This window comes from Mustela nigripes, chromosome 2, assembly GCF_022355385.1.
Source record: "Mustela nigripes isolate SB6536 chromosome 2, MUSNIG.SB6536, whole genome shotgun sequence".
NCBI lineage: Eukaryota > Metazoa > Chordata > Mammalia > Carnivora > Mustelidae > Mustela > Mustela nigripes.
This window is the reverse complement of record NC_081558.1, coordinates 2,416,018-2,427,696: the sequence shown is the minus strand read 5'-3', so window position 1 is coordinate 2,427,696 and position 11,679 is coordinate 2,416,018. Positions and strand designations below refer to the sequence as shown.

Below are 11,679 nucleotides of genomic sequence, written 5' to 3'. Positions count from 1 at the left end.
GGAGAGGGTTGAAGCGCTGGGGGGGCCGTGCCTGGCTGTGGATCCTAGCTGGGAGCACGGTGTCCCTCTGGAATGCTGTGTGGCCCCGGCAAGGTAGCCCCTCGTCTGCACCCTGAGGACAAGAGTTAGGAGGCTTGAAGCAGCTTCCAGGGCTCAAGAGCCATGGCAAGGCCTGGCACACAGTAGGCTCTCGGGATGCGTCCCCACCTTTCCTGAGCCTCTCCCGTAGCTCTGGCTGTGGGGGGAGGGGGCCAAGGGGGACCTTAGGGAGACAAGGTGCTGGGATGCCTTGGACGCCGGATCCCTCCCCAGCAGACCCAGAACCCCGGGAAGGGGGCCCCATCCCCCCACTTCCTGCAGCACTGGCCACACCCTGCCCTGGGGTGTCCTGGGCAGGCCACTTCCTCTTCTAATGGGGTGGCATCCCCAGAACCCGCTGGCTACAGGCGAGGACAGACAGACAAGGATGGACAGATTCCGGGTGACCGCTGGCCCAGTCTCCCTTCTGGCGGCTCTGGTCCTGCAGCCGGTTCAAGCCCAACCCTGCTGTAAGGCCTTGGGAGGGAGAGGAGGTGGGAAGTGAGCTCCCCCCCCCCCCCCACCCCACCCCCCATTACCCGCCCCCCACCCCGCCCCGCATGGCCCAGCTGCTGACCCTGCCCCATCCTGCCTGCAGTTGCCCAGAGGAAGCCGTGGCTGGTGGGGCTGGGGGCCATGCTGGCCGCCCTCTTCCTCCTCTTCATCCTCACAGTGGTCTACGCCATCTGGTGCAGCCAGTCCTGTGACAGGTGGGCCCTGCTCCTGCCCTGCTCCTGCCTGAGTCCTTCCCCTGTGGAACCCCAGGGCTCAGAGCCCCTTCCCTCCAGAGCGTACCCAGGAGGCAGGGCAGGGCCCCGGGGGGGAATTCTTTGATTCAGAACCCAGGGGGCCTCATCGAACCTCACTGTCTTCCCTCCGGACTCTCTGCCTGAAAAGCAAGGGGGCTTCCCTGAGTCCCCAGGGCTCATGTGTGTGTCAGATGGGATCCCTAAGGTCCTCATCACCTCCCTTCAAACCCCACGCATTTATCCGTCCCTCCGTCTGGTCCTGTGTGTGTGTCCATCCCGCTGTCTGCACCTCCGTCCACCTTCCCACCCACCCTGCATCCACACGTCCATCTGTCCATCCGTCCACCCATCCGCTCATTCGCCTAGCCGCCCACGGATCGGCCTGTCTCCCTGGCTCTGCCAGTTCCCTCACCCACGGTCCTGAGACCCAGGAGGCCGGGGCGGCCGGATGTGAAGAGCCAGGTTCGGGCTCCCGGAGCTCCCGCGTGGGCTCCCGAGCGTGCTTCTTGTTCAAAGAGCACCGGTGCCCTAACCTGTCTGAGCTCAGCTCAGCTTCTGCACGGTGGGAGCCACCGGCGTGCAGGCTCAGAGGTTCAGGGGGGATCGCGAGGCCTGGACACGAGATTCTTATGACGTGGGGTTTTCTGGAACCTTGTTTTGTTTCCGCAGCAAGAAAGAGAAGGAAGAGGGGACTGCGAGAGAAGAGGGGAAAGAAGCCGAGGGCAACCGGGGGCTGGAGCTGGAGGAGAAAGGGGGGCCTCCAAACCGCGAGAGAGTGGAGAGCTCCTCGGAATGAAGGCTTCCCACCTGCCTCCTCCAGGCAGGCCTCCCAGAGATGCCCAATGCCTGTTCTGCACCCTACAAGCAAAGAGCTGGTCCTGGGGCCCGTGAAATGATCCCATGTGGGGTTCAAATGAAGTGTCCCTGAATGAGGAGGGCTCAGGTCCCGCCCCAGTGCCTCCCCCACCCCCCCCCCCCCGCTTTGCATTTGCCGGGGCCTTAATACACCCCCTTCCCCAGGCCCCTTCTCAGGGGTAAGAGGGACAGTGGGAGGAACTGCAAAGGCCCTGCAGTGTTTGCGGGGCCCAGATCCGGCCCGGCTGTCCCGCCTATGGGCCCAGCACATGGCGGCGTCCTAGGAGAGGAGGGTCCCCCCTCTGGGCACTGATTTGCTGGTCACTGTCTGCAAGCCGTTCCTGGGTGCGGGTGCTGAGGTTGGGAGGGAACGCAGCGCCCTCCCCCCACCCCCGGGCAGCTCCCCGTAAGGCTTGAACTCCCAGCGTCCTTGCTGTGCAGCCTCAGCGTGTAACCTAACCTCTCTGCGCCTAAGCTTCTTGTCCAGTAAAAGGGTGCGGGGGGTAACTTGATCCTTTATAAATTGTCACGAGGATTAAACGAAACAGTGTCCATGAAAATCCGGAGCACGGAGCCCAGAACCCCGAAGGTGTCTAATAAATGTCAGCTTTTCGGGAGGCTGAAGTGGTGGGGATGCGGCCGGCGCGTGGGAGGCTCCCGCTCCGGGTGGGGGATCTGGAAGGGCACCAGGGGCGTGTCCAGACCGCGCCCCCGCGCCCCTCCGCCTGTCGTCCCTGCGGGGGACGCGGGTTCAGTTCCGAGGAGGGGTGCGGAGTGTCCGGGCGGGAGGCGGCGCCGCGGCCGCGGGGGAGGGGAGTAGGCGGGGCTGTGCGGCTCCGCCCTCTCCGCGGGGGCGGGGCCCGACTTCTCCCCTAGGGGCGTCTGGAAGTTGTGGGGGTCGCGTGGCTGTCACAAGCCTGCACCCCTTTAATAGCCTGGAGTCGGAGGCCCAAGGCGGCGAGCGGCCTGCGGTGCGGGACCGCCCCCGAGGCGCCGGCGACTGCGGAACACGGAGCTGCCCGCGCGGTGGAGGCCTGGCTGCCCCCCGCCCCGCGCCGGCCGAGCCCCGCCCGCCGGCCTGAGGGCGCCGGCTGACCCCTACCCCCGCCCCGGCCGAGCCCCCGACCCCGAGCCCCCACAACAGGCGGAGCCTTCACGCCGCCAAAGAAGCTCCTGCTGGCGCCCCCTTTCCGGCTGCGGGGAGCGGCTGGCCCGGGGGCGGGGAGTGGGGCGCAGGTGGCTGCGGGCCCCTCCCCTCGAGACCCGGCTCCGGGTCCAGAGCCTCGCCCGTCCACGAGGGGGCGCCAGAACCTCGCTGCTGAGGCGGAAGCGCCCAGCCCTGTCGGGGTTGGGACTCAGGAAGGGGACGGGAGGGATCTGGGGGGCCTCGGACCGCCCGGTCCCCGTCCCGACAACTGGCGTCTGTTCCTGCCTGGGCGGCGGCGTGGGGCCGCGCATCGGCGTGTAGTGGAGGGCACTGTGCCTGCTGGTCCTTCTGTCTTGTCTCCCGGTTCCTTGGGAAAACAGCCCAAGTCCTCCCTGAGACCCCCAAGACCCTGCAGGACCGGCCCGTTCCCTCCGTGTCCTTCCCTCTTCCCTGGGCCCCTCACAGTGCTCCAGTCACGCGGGCCTCCTGACTGTTCATCCAACAAGCCAGGCAGCGTCCTGCCCCAGGGCCTTTGCACAGACTGTGTCCTCTGCCTGAAACACTCATCTGTCAGATTTCCAGGGGGCTGTGTCCCTCCTATTCATCTCTGTTTAAATGTTAACTCCTTCCGCGAGACCCACTTTGCTTTCCCTTACTTTACTTCTTTGGCACTTACCTCCTCTGAAATATATACATATATATATTAAAGATTTCATTTATTTATTTATTTGACAGAGATCACAAGTAGGCAGAGAGAGAGAGGGGGAAGCAGGTTCCCCGCAGAGCAGAGAGCCCAATGCGATGCGGGGCTCCATCCCAGGACCCTGAGCCCATGACCTGAGCTGAAGGCAGAGGCTTAACCCGTTGAGCCCCCCAGGCGCCCCCCCCTCTGATACATATCTGACTTATTCTTATTGTTTACCATGTGTTTTCCCATCTTGGAACTGTACGAGCTATGAAGGCAGGTTATTTTGGGCATTTTGTTCCCTGCTGTGTCCCCAATACTTGGTACTCACAGATGCTCAGGAAATCTTTGCTGAATGAATGGGACTTTGCCAGGTGGAAAAGAGGGAAAGTGTTCTGTGCATTGACGGAGCGCTGACTGTGTGCCAGGTTTTGTCCTTGGAGCCGGGGAGGGGGGTGGGGTTTCCCGGCACAGAGTAGGTGCTGCACAGATGCCCGTGGGGTTTGTTGACTGAAGACCCTGGGGAGATCCAAGGCTGGTCAGGGAGGAAGCTAGACTGGGGAAAGGTGTGTGGGCCTCCTGGAGGAAGAGGATGTCCTTGTGGGACCTGAAGGGTTTGCCTAGAGTGGGGAGGCAGTGATGAGCAAAAGAACAGCAGGAACCAAGGTTCAGGGCTGTGAAACAGACCAGTGTAGGGACAGGGAGACCACAGGCCACCAGGAGCAGTGCAGGAAGGACCTGGGCCCTGAGCTCACCGACGTCAGCATGGAAAGTGTGTCCCTCCCACGGGCCTTGCGGACACGGATGTGGGTCCAGATTGCTCTGTGCGGGCGCCCTGGGTGCCTGGCCCCAGCGCTCGCTGCCAGGAGCCTCCCCACAATCAACAAATGTCCCTAGGCACTGTGGACGGTCCCTGGAGGCTGCTGGACAGAGGCCACGGTCTCAGTCGCTGCCTGATCGTCCCGCAGCCCCAGCCCCTTCCCTTCGCGCTCACACAGAACAACCCATAAGGCACAGAAAGGAGGACCCAGGACAGTCCGCGAGAGTTGAAGCATAGCTTGTTTAATTTTTATACATTTTTTTCTTCCTTCTTTTGTCTTTTTTTTTTTTTTTTTAGGGAAACAAACAAACAAAATAATAACAGCCAGAGTCACTTTCTGTAAATGGTACGTAGGTAGGCGCATCTGCAAAAACCGAATGACTGCGTAATATACAAGGTTATGACCGGAATATGCTGCGGGCGGCGGCGGCGGGCGGGCGCGGGGGAAGTTGGCCGGTCTGCCAGCTCGTCCTGGGTCCCCGTCCCCGAGGGGAAGGGAGCCGCGGGCGGCAGACCCAGCCGGGACCTTCTCCCGACCGGGGTTCACGAGCATGGGGTGTGTGTGTGCGTGTGTGTGTGTGTGTGTGTGTGAGAGAGAGAGAGAGATCCGGTGTGTGTGGCAAGCAGGAAGCGAGAGACAGAGTAAACTATCCTGGTAATATCAGTAAAATACAAAATGGGGGGGGGACCTCAAAAAATATCTCGGAGGGAAAAGAAAATGAAAATGAAAAGCAACACCACCACCAAGTTTGTCAGCGAGAAAGTTAGGAAGGAAAGAAAGGAAAGGAAAAAAGCGAAGAACAAGGAAACTCGGGGGGTCTGTCCTTCCTCTGCCCCGTGCGCTCTTGTCCCTCAGACCCTCTCGTCTGCCCGCATGTAGGGTCCTGGGGGAGGGAGGGCAGGAAGCTGGGGGCAGAGGCCAGGGCCCCCCGGATTCGAAGGGACTTTGGTTTTGGGGGCCTGGCTGGGACCCAAAGCGGGAGGATGGGGTGGGGAGTGGACTTCAGGGGCTCCCAGCCAGAGGGGGCTGGGACAGCTTCCATCCCCTTCCCGGGGGTCCCCTTCTAGCCAGGAGGTGTGAATGGAGGGCTACGGGGAGGGCAGAAGCTTGGGGGTGCGTGACTTCCTTCCGGCCCCGAGCCCTGACTCCTGTTGGATCCTACTGCCTCTTTTCTGAGGCCTGGGCGGGGGCCCTGGGGAACAGGGGAGGAGAACCCCAAAACCACACCAGCAGACATGTGAGGCACTGCTTGGGAAAAGTCTTGTTTTGGTATCGCTGGCAACAAGTCCCACTGGCACAGCTTTGGGTCTGGCCCCCCTGCCTCGCCTGGGGGGCAGGGGGATGGATGGAGGGAGGGATGGGGGAGGGGCGGGTCAGTGTAGAGGTGGGGGCCTCAGGGGTCCGCAGGGGCAGAAGCGGGGAAAAATGGGGGCCCGCGGAGGAAGCTGGATGTAAGGACGGGTCTCTGGAACCCGCCTCCCAACAGCCTCCCCAAAGAAGAGGAGAAACCGGGGTCTCAGAGAGGGAATCCAGGTTAAAATAAAAAATAGCCATTGTAGAACCTGTATTATGAGAAAAAACTCCAAAAATTATATATATTTATATATATGCGTGTGTGTGTACAGAATAGCCCTAAACTGGGGGGGGGGAGTCAGAGTACCGTGGGAGGAGCCAGAGCGGGGAGAGGGTCCTCGAGCGGTGCCTCGCAGGGGGCAGGAGATGCTCCCCGGCCCCAGGCTCCCACCTAACTGGTCGCCGTCCCCGGGGACAGAAGGTTCCAGAGCAGAGACGGGGATGTGTGGGGCTGAGGCTGGACTTGTCTGCTGCTTGGGGGGTGCAGACACCCCCCAGGTCTCCTTCGGGGTTCCTCTTGGGTCTGATTGTCTAGCTCAGGGTCAGGGGTTGGGGGTGGTCTGGGCTTGGAACTTGGCCGGAGCCTTGGGGCCCCAGACCCCCCTCTCCGCAGCGGGACAGGACTGGTCTTCCCGCCCGTCCGCACCTCCTTTTCACCCTCGTCGGGAGCCCGTGCCCTCGAGCCCGTGCCCTCATGCCAGAGAGGCGTGAGGGCGACGTGCATACATCCAGGAGGCCTCTCTGTTCTCCTCAGCATGGCTGGAGCCCAGGGTCAGGCTGGGGGGCCACCCACGGGCAGGGAAGGACCACGGGTGGTGGGGGCAGCAGGCGTGGGAGGGGGCGGGGTTGGAGAACATGTTTGTTTCACACGCGTGAAAAACCACGCAGGGCCCAGCGGCCCCTCCCCGTGCCTGCAGCACCAGCCCCACTGAGGGCTGGGTCCCTGTGTCCCCGCCTTATTCTGCCTTCTGCTTCCCTGGGGGATGGGGTGGGGGACACACGGGCCCAGGACGGCACTACCGACTCAGCGGGGCACACAACTGGGGGCGGGCTGCGGAGGGATGACGTGGCCCCCGCGAAGACCCTCGGGGAAGGGTCCCGGGTGGGACACTTCCTCCCCTCCCCTGGGTGTCTGCTCCCCAGTTCTGGGGGAGAGGGGAAAGGGATAAAACCCAGAAATCTACTGCATGAAACACGACACACAGGGCCTTGAGCGCTCGGATGAAAGGACAAATCACGGCCACGGCCACAGCCACTGAGAGTGCGACCTGCCCCCTGCCCCTGACTTGTGGAGGCATCTTTTTAAAAGGCATGGGATGAGCGTCTGATGGTGGATGGAAGTTGGGCTGGCCCACGGGGCTCCTCCCCGCTCCGGGGGCGGCTATCTGCCTACTGTGTCCCCACAGGAGATGGGGGGTGCCAGGGGCGCCGGAGCTTAAAGGGCCCAGCCCTCGGACACCCCGCTAACCGGCTGCTACTGTCTCAGCTTTGGTCGAGTAAAAAGCAAAGGAAATTGGGAGAGAGAAGGAAAAAAAAAAAAGAACAAAAGCCAAACAAACCAACAACAACGGAGAAAGGAAGGAAAAGGATGTGGAGTTGAGGACAAGACAAGCGTGTGACAGCCACCAGACCGAGCGGCCTGCGCCCAGGGCTCGTCCCCGCGCCCGCGGGCCGCCGGCCGGGCCTGGGGTGGCCAAGCTAGGTCTACAGGGACAGACAGACAGATATTGCATATATTGGGTTTGGCTTCTGTTTTCTGTTTGTTTCATCCCAGATAACCGCCCCCTCCCGGCCCCTGACAGCTGGAAGACAGAGTGGGTGCTGCGGCAGGAGAGGAGCGCCGCCCCCGGCCGGTCTCCAGGGATGGGGGGGTGGCTGGGGAGTCCTTTGGCAAGAAGGAAGAGGGGGTGGGAGGAGAAGGAAGGGAGCCTGGGGGAGGCGGCAATGTGACCCTGAGCCAGGGGGACGCCAGCCTGCAGGACGGCCACCCTGTGGGGCCAGGGCTCACCCCTGAGGTCCGCCCGCTGCTGTGGGCAGGGGCCTCGGAAGGGCCTCCTCTGGAACCCAGGGGTGGGGTGGGGGCAGCAGAGCACCAGGGCGCGCCCCCCACTGCAGCGGGAGGCGTGGCGACGGGGGGGGGGGGGGGGGGGGGGGGGGGACAGGGCCGGCCACGGAGCCACTGTTCTGTGGATAGCTTTTCTAAGCGTGGGATTTTCCTTTTTTTCTGTTTTCAATTCTTATTTTTTTTTAAATTTTTATTTTATTTTTTACAAATAGAAATACATCCCCCTTCGGTTTTTATTTTTTATTTCATGTCATTGTTTCGTCTTTTTATCTTGGAACTACACGAGCAGAGCATGCGGCTATCTGTGCGCTGATATTGTTTAAAGGTAATACTTATTCTCGGAAGGCAAGGCACATCATGTGGTAGAAAATTTCGTGCAAATTAGGAAACATGGAGTTTTTTTTAAGGTTTTTTTTTTTTTTTATCTTTTTTTTTTTTTTTTTTTTAGAGGGGGGGGGGGGTGTTGGGGGGGGAAGGGCGGGGGGAGGGGGATAGAGCCAGGTACGATTTGCCATGCAGGGTCAGCCGCAGCGAGCTGGCCTCAGGAGCCAGGTCACAGGAATCCCCGACGAAGCACCATGCAAAGTTAGGTAGCTGGGGGCCGTCAGATGCCCTCCCCTACCCTGCCTACCCGCACCCTAAGGTTCCCGGCGGAGAAGCTTCCGGATACCCCAGCTGCACGACCCACCCCCTCCTGCCCTCCCGGAGAGCGGCCCATGCTTTGGTCCCCAACAGCTACCCCGTGGAGGGGGGCCCTGGGGACAGACGGACGGACCAAGGGTTCTCGAATGCCTCTGGACAATGGGAGGGGGCTGGGTGGGGAAGGGTCTTTCTCTTGATGGTTGAGTGGGTTTGCCAAGCCCCTTGGGCTGGTTTGGGAGGAAAGTCCAGTTTCTGGGGAGGCTGGGGGGGAGGCTGGCCAGGCCTGGGGAACCAGGAGAGGGCCAGGGGCGCCAGGCTGGGAGCAGATGAGGTGGAGGCCCAGCCCAGGGCGATGGCTTTGGCCCAGGCCAGGGGGTCGGGGGTCGTGGTGGGGAAGGTCTTCCCCAGGCCCAGGCGTGGAGGAGGCCGGTTGGGACTCAGATGAATAGGGTGGGAGGGGTCCCTGTGTTCGGGCCTCATGACCCAAGAACACCTAACACCCGCTCCCAGACTCCCCCACCCAAGATGGCCATCCTGGGGTGGGGGTGGGGATGGGACCAGGGAGCCAGGGTTGGGGGGGCACCCGGGGTCCCTAGCTTAGTGTTTTTGGAGCGGCTCAACGGAAAACGTTTAACAGATGGGAGGTCCCCCACATGGCCACAGGGGACCCCCCCAGGTGCCGACCCCCCCTGCCCCAGACAGAAGCCCCCGATCCCCCCACCCGGGCTCGTGCGCACCGTGGGTGCCCGGAGGCCCGGCTCTGATGCAACACCCCGGCTGTGCCCCACTTCGGCGGGGGGAAGATGAAAGTGCAAACCGTGGCCCCCCTTTGGGCTGGGAGGCGCCAGGGAGGGGTGTTGCTCCAGGATGTAAGGCACTGGCAGAGGCGGCGAGGGAGGGCCCGCTGGCTTCCCCAGACCCCACCCCGTGCCCGAGCGCGGCAGGGTTGAGGAGTCTAGCTCTGCCCTTCGGGCCGCCTGTGGGGGGGTCCCCATCTCTCTAGCTCTGAGGGGAGCACAGCAGTGAGGGTCAGCGACTGGAGGTGGCTGAGTCGGGGGAGGGAACGGAAGGGCCCGCGGCCACTTCCCATTCCAGCTGGACAAGGGGGGCGGGCGGTGGGAATCAGGCACTTAAACCACTCGCTCCCACCTCCCACCTCCGTGGGCTAAGCGGTGGGCAGGGGGGTCCTTCCGTCCCGGGGCTCGGGCGGATGAGGCTCCGGACAGGGTGTCCCCTCCCCGGGAGCTCTGAGTCTCTCCACTCCGCACCCCCCGCCCCTTCCTCGGAAAGTGCATTTCTTACAGTGTGTGCAACGTGGGTCCCTTCCCGGGGGTGGGTGGGGGGCGCGGAGCAGGGCCGGCGGCGGGATGCGGGGTGGGGGGCCTCCTCTGCCGGGGGTGGAGCTGGGGGGCAATTGCATAGAGACTTTTCTTCCCAAACAGGGTAGGCGCGCGGCTGTGAGCCCAAGTCCGAGTCGGGCTGGCGGGGGCTGGGTGGAGGTCCCTCAGCCAGGGACGCCCCTGACAATGCTCCCGCCACGCGTCCCAGTGCCCTGGCGACACCCAGGGTCTCCCCACAACCCTCTTCTGCCCCTGTCGTGTCCCCGCCCACCCGGGCCTCCACATCGGCCTCTGCTGCCTGCCACCCGCCCCCCACCACAAGGAACCCCCCCCAAGCACCCGTCTCCCCACTCGGCAGACACCGTGGCAGAGGCCCGGCGGGTGTCCCGGCGGCGGGGGCACAGGGAGAGGTGGCCTTGCTGGGTGTCCTGCCCGGCGGGGGGGCCCCGGGCCGGGGCACTGGGCCGCGCTCACCTGTTCTGGGGCGGAGGCGGGGGGCGGGCGCCCGCCCTCGGAGAGCAGCAGCGGAGATGAGTGAGTGAGGACGGAGGTCGGCGCCGGCGCGGCCAGCGGCCTCGGAGCGCACCGGACTGGTGGCGGGGCCTGGCCCTCGGGTCCGGCCGCGGCGTCCCGAGAGTTCTGAGGGGCGGCCGTCTCTACTGTTCGGCGTCTTGGATGGGTGGGTTCACTTCCATGGTGGATTTTTTTTCCTTTTGTCTTTTCTTTGTTGTGGTGGTTGTTGGTGGGGTTTTTGTTTTTGTTTTGCCTTTTTTCCTTTTTGCTTGTTTCCCTCCTGCGTGTGTGTGTCTGTTCTGTCTTTCCGGCCAGGCTGGGAGTCGGCAGGGTCGTCTCGCTCGCTCTAACTTTCCACTGAAAACGTGGGCCGGGGCCGGCAGTGCGGCCCCCTGGGATTCCCGCGACGAAGGAGCAGGGCGTGGGAAGAAATCTTTCTTATCCCAGATACCAGGACTGGGTGCCCAATGGGGACACACGGAGAGAGAGAGAGAGAGAGAGAGAGATGGGGGTCAGGCTCCCACCATGAACCGCACTGGCCACTGCCCGGTGCACCCGTCTCCCCGGGACTCCTGTCTCCCAGGTCCCAGACGTGTCATAACCTGCTAGGGGACCCCAGACAAGGCTGCTGGATGAAATGCAGGGTGCCCAGTGACACCCGATCTCTGGAGAAACCCCAGAGAAAACCCATTTACGGTGCAACTTCTGGTCTATACTTATGCTGCACCAATTTTTTGAAACTTATTTTTATCACTTGTTTGTCTGGGATTTAAATCTATGGGAGCCTCCTGGGATTCTGCTTACAAGTGGGTCTCTGTGCCTCGGTGCCCCGAGTCTACAAAGTGGGGAGAGGCTGTGGCTCTGACCCGGTTTCCCTCTGCACCCCGAATCTGTACCAAGTGCCACACCGTCCAGGCGACCGGAGCTGTTCACTTTGTTTTTGACAAATGTTAAAACTCTCCCCCCGCCAGATTCCCCACGAAGGAGGGACTATGCCTCCAGCCATCCTGTTTCAAAGAAGAAAATACGACTCAGAGAAGTCAAGGAATTTGCCCAGGGCCACCAGCGAGGGGGCACCAGAGGGGAATTCCAACTCGGCCTGCCCTTGCCTGGCCCCCACCTGGCCCTGGAGAGATCATGACCTCTACTTTCCATGGGGCGGAGGAGTAGGGGTCGGGGTGGGAGGGACTGGGGCACCGGCTCAGGGACGGTTCCAGCCTGGGTCTCCACAGGGAAGCCACAGAACAGCCCTTTCTGGAAAAGCATCCAATCCACCTGCGGGAGGCCGGCCGGGGAGCCCCCACCCCCCCGCAACTCAGGCTGCCGCAGCGCCGTCCCTCAGTCCCTCACCCCTGCTATCAATCAGTTGTGCTTTCCATCGGGCTGTCCCTGTGGGCCATCCCAGTGACCTGGCGCCCTGGCTCCCAGCCC

At 62.7% G+C, this 11,679-nt stretch overlaps 2 protein-coding genes across 5 annotated transcripts in view; one reads left to right on the top strand and one right to left on the bottom strand.

Moving 5' to 3' along the window:
- Positions 1-387: 387 nt before the first annotated feature.
- Positions 388-2,248, top strand: SMIM24 (small integral membrane protein 24). The gene is made up of 3 exons (XM_059387673.1): positions 388-548; positions 677-788; positions 1,497-2,248. The coding sequence occupies exons 1-3, from the start codon at positions 413-415 to the stop codon at positions 1,621-1,623; spliced, it is 375 nt and encodes a 124-aa protein (XP_059243656.1). The 5' UTR covers positions 388-412; the 3' UTR covers positions 1,624-2,248.
- A 2,307-nt stretch (positions 2,249-4,555) lies between these two features.
- Positions 4,556-11,679, bottom strand: part of NFIC (nuclear factor I C) — a 65,904-nt gene continuing 58,780 nt past the window's right edge. For all 4 annotated transcript variants that reach the window (XM_059388625.1, XM_059388624.1, XM_059388626.1 and 1 more), the window contains one exon: positions 4,556-10,704. In XM_059388625.1, coding sequence (XP_059244608.1) covers positions 10,687-10,704 — 18 coding nt within the window. In that variant the 3' untranslated portion in view covers positions 4,556-10,686. The remainder of the gene's footprint in view (positions 10,705-11,679) is intronic.

What these genes read in the sequence shown, in the direction of transcription:
- SMIM24 (XM_059387673.1), top strand. Translation starts at nt 413, where the DNA reads ATGGGGTGGCATCCCCAGAACCCGCTGGCTACAGGCGAGGACAGACAG. An exon ending in GGTTCAAGCCCAACCCTGCT is followed by an intron (nt 549 to 676) that starts GTAAGGCCTTGG and finishes TCCTGCCTGCAG; the next exon opens with TTGCCCAGAGGAAGCCGTGG. An exon ending in TGCAGCCAGTCCTGTGACAG is followed by an intron (nt 789 to 1,496) that starts GTGGGCCCTGCT and finishes TTGTTTCCGCAG; the next exon opens with CAAGAAAGAGAAGGAAGAGG.